Source organism: Penaeus monodon, chromosome 23 (genome assembly GCF_015228065.2).
Source record: "Penaeus monodon isolate SGIC_2016 chromosome 23, NSTDA_Pmon_1, whole genome shotgun sequence".
NCBI lineage: Eukaryota > Metazoa > Arthropoda > Malacostraca > Decapoda > Penaeidae > Penaeus > Penaeus monodon.
Genome location: NC_051408.1, coordinates 33623960 through 33626055, shown reverse-complemented (window position 1 = coordinate 33626055; position 2096 = coordinate 33623960). Strand labels below are relative to the sequence as shown.

The 2096-nt window shown below is 46.1% G+C and overlaps 1 protein-coding gene across 1 annotated transcript in view; it reads right to left on the bottom strand.

Moving 5' to 3' along the window:
• The window catches only part of LOC119588213, a gene marked incomplete in the record, with an annotated part of 23266 nt that overhangs the window by 14863 nt on the left and 6307 nt on the right, over positions 1-2096 (bottom strand). The window contains 4 exon segments of the mRNA XM_037936914.1: positions 215-473; positions 618-837; positions 1064-1286; positions 1728-1892. Coding sequence (XP_037792842.1) covers positions 215-473; positions 618-837; positions 1064-1286; positions 1728-1892 — 867 coding nt within the window.

Genomic DNA, 2096 nt, shown 5'->3' with positions numbered 1-2096 from the left:
TATATATGGCACTGACAATGAAGAAATTATGACCCTGAAAATGACGGAGAAAGAAAACGCTTAGCATGTGGTGGAACCAAAGATCTATTTACTTTTGCATAACATTATTTGCAGTGGTTGTGGGGTAGATATAGAAGGGCTGGAAATTCTTGAACATCCTAATGTACAGGTATCTCTATTAATTTCCTTGAAAAATTGTTGACAACTCTCAAGCCCTCTTTTTCTTCCCGTTGCCCTTTAGCGCCCTAACAACCCACGACAGAACGGAGAAGGCGACGTACACAGCGACGTGGAGCACCAGCAGGACGTCGAGCATGAGGAACTCGACCCACGAGAGCTTCGCCGCCGGGCTCCTCAGGCGGGGCGCTCCCTGGTGGCGGACCACGTACTCGGTCCAGAACACGGCGCGCTCCCTCGGCGTCTCCGGCTGGTCCCGTACCACGCTCATCACCTCTTCGGCGTTCCTTTTGTACCTGAACAAAAATCAGGCTGTCACTTATGACTACCTTGTGTGCGACAGAGCAGTGCGTGTTCTACATTGTCGAATAGAAACCTGACACCCTATTTGCAAACAGACCACTGCCTTCCCCACCATAAGACAACACAAATTCTCTTACTTGGGGTTACTCATAACTTCCTGAATGGAATAAACGATGAGATCGACCGAAAGTTCCCCCCACGCTAGGACAATACCATAACCGTGTTTCTGGATTTGCCTTGCATTCTTAGGCTGGTCCGTGAAGACAGGGATAACAACGACTGGTGTGGCATGGTACAGAGACTCCTGGGTGCTGAGAAGGCCTCCGTGGGTTATGAACACTTTTACGTTGGGATGGCCTGGAAAAAAGGAATTTGTGTGATTCATGATCTATTTTTGCCAAGGTGTTTTCTACTTTTTTAACAGCCATAACATTCCGGTATCTTAATGTCAAATTGTTTCTTTGGTATGTGTAAAGAAACCACATTAAAATATATTTTCCTCCTTATCTTAATTCTTTTTCTTCAATAAAAAATTTTTTCTGATATTAAAATATTGATTATTGATTACTCTATGCTATGTTACCTAATATATCTTGCTGCGGAAGCCACTTCTGTATCAGCACGTTGTCCGAGATGCCCTCCAGCTCTTCCTCGTACTTCCAAATGACTCTCTGCTTCAGCCTCTTGAAAGCTTCGACAAACATGTCGCGGTACACGACTGGCATGGAGTTACCACGGACAACGGTTCCCAGGCTGAAGTACACGACGCCCTCTGGTCCTGCGCCGGAAATCCAGGATCCCAGGTCCTAAGGATTCAAACGCTTCAGCATTGTAATCAAGACTTGACAGGTGTGTGCCCCGGTAAGCACTCTTGAGCCAATACGATGCTGAGTAAACATGAAGGAAGTGGTCGGCTTTTGGCAGCACCAAAAAACACTAGATCATATGTGAGGATGTGAAGTAGTCTAGGGAGTCTATAGTACGTCAGCGGAACAGGGCAAGATATAGAAAAGCGCAGGGAAATAATGTGAAGAGGGATTTTGTTGGGCATCCTTTTCACTGGTTGCAAGTACTGGAAGGAGGAGCAGCAGTTGGGCCTCGGTGCTGAAGGGCGGGGTACAAAGTGATCACTTGGCCCGGGCAAGGAGAGAAGCCTGATTATAGATGAAATGAACTCTATAATACATTTCTAAATATTTTTATTTGTAAGCAAAAGCTGGGCCCATCTTCGGTGAACACCCACCCACCTTGGTAAGAGGCTTCGCTGGGCGGCAGTGGACGGCGCCCACCGGCACCTGCGACGGCAGCAGAGGAAGCGCAACGTCTATCGAGAAGTGCGAATTGATCAGCGTCAGGCTCTGGTTGCGCTCGATGTCCAGCAGCGGCGGAAGGTCCGGGAAGATGTCCGAAATCTGCAAGGTCAAAGTTCAAGTGGGTTTGGGCATCATTCTTTGTGCTAAGAATATGTATCAATGTTTCTGCCAGGCAACAAATATTTGTTGTGCAGAAATTAATGCTATTTCAGTCACAAATAGTTATAGTACACTACAGCTATTTACTTGCATATAAATTATTTAAGAATGACAATGGTATTCACTATCAACTATTCTTAAATC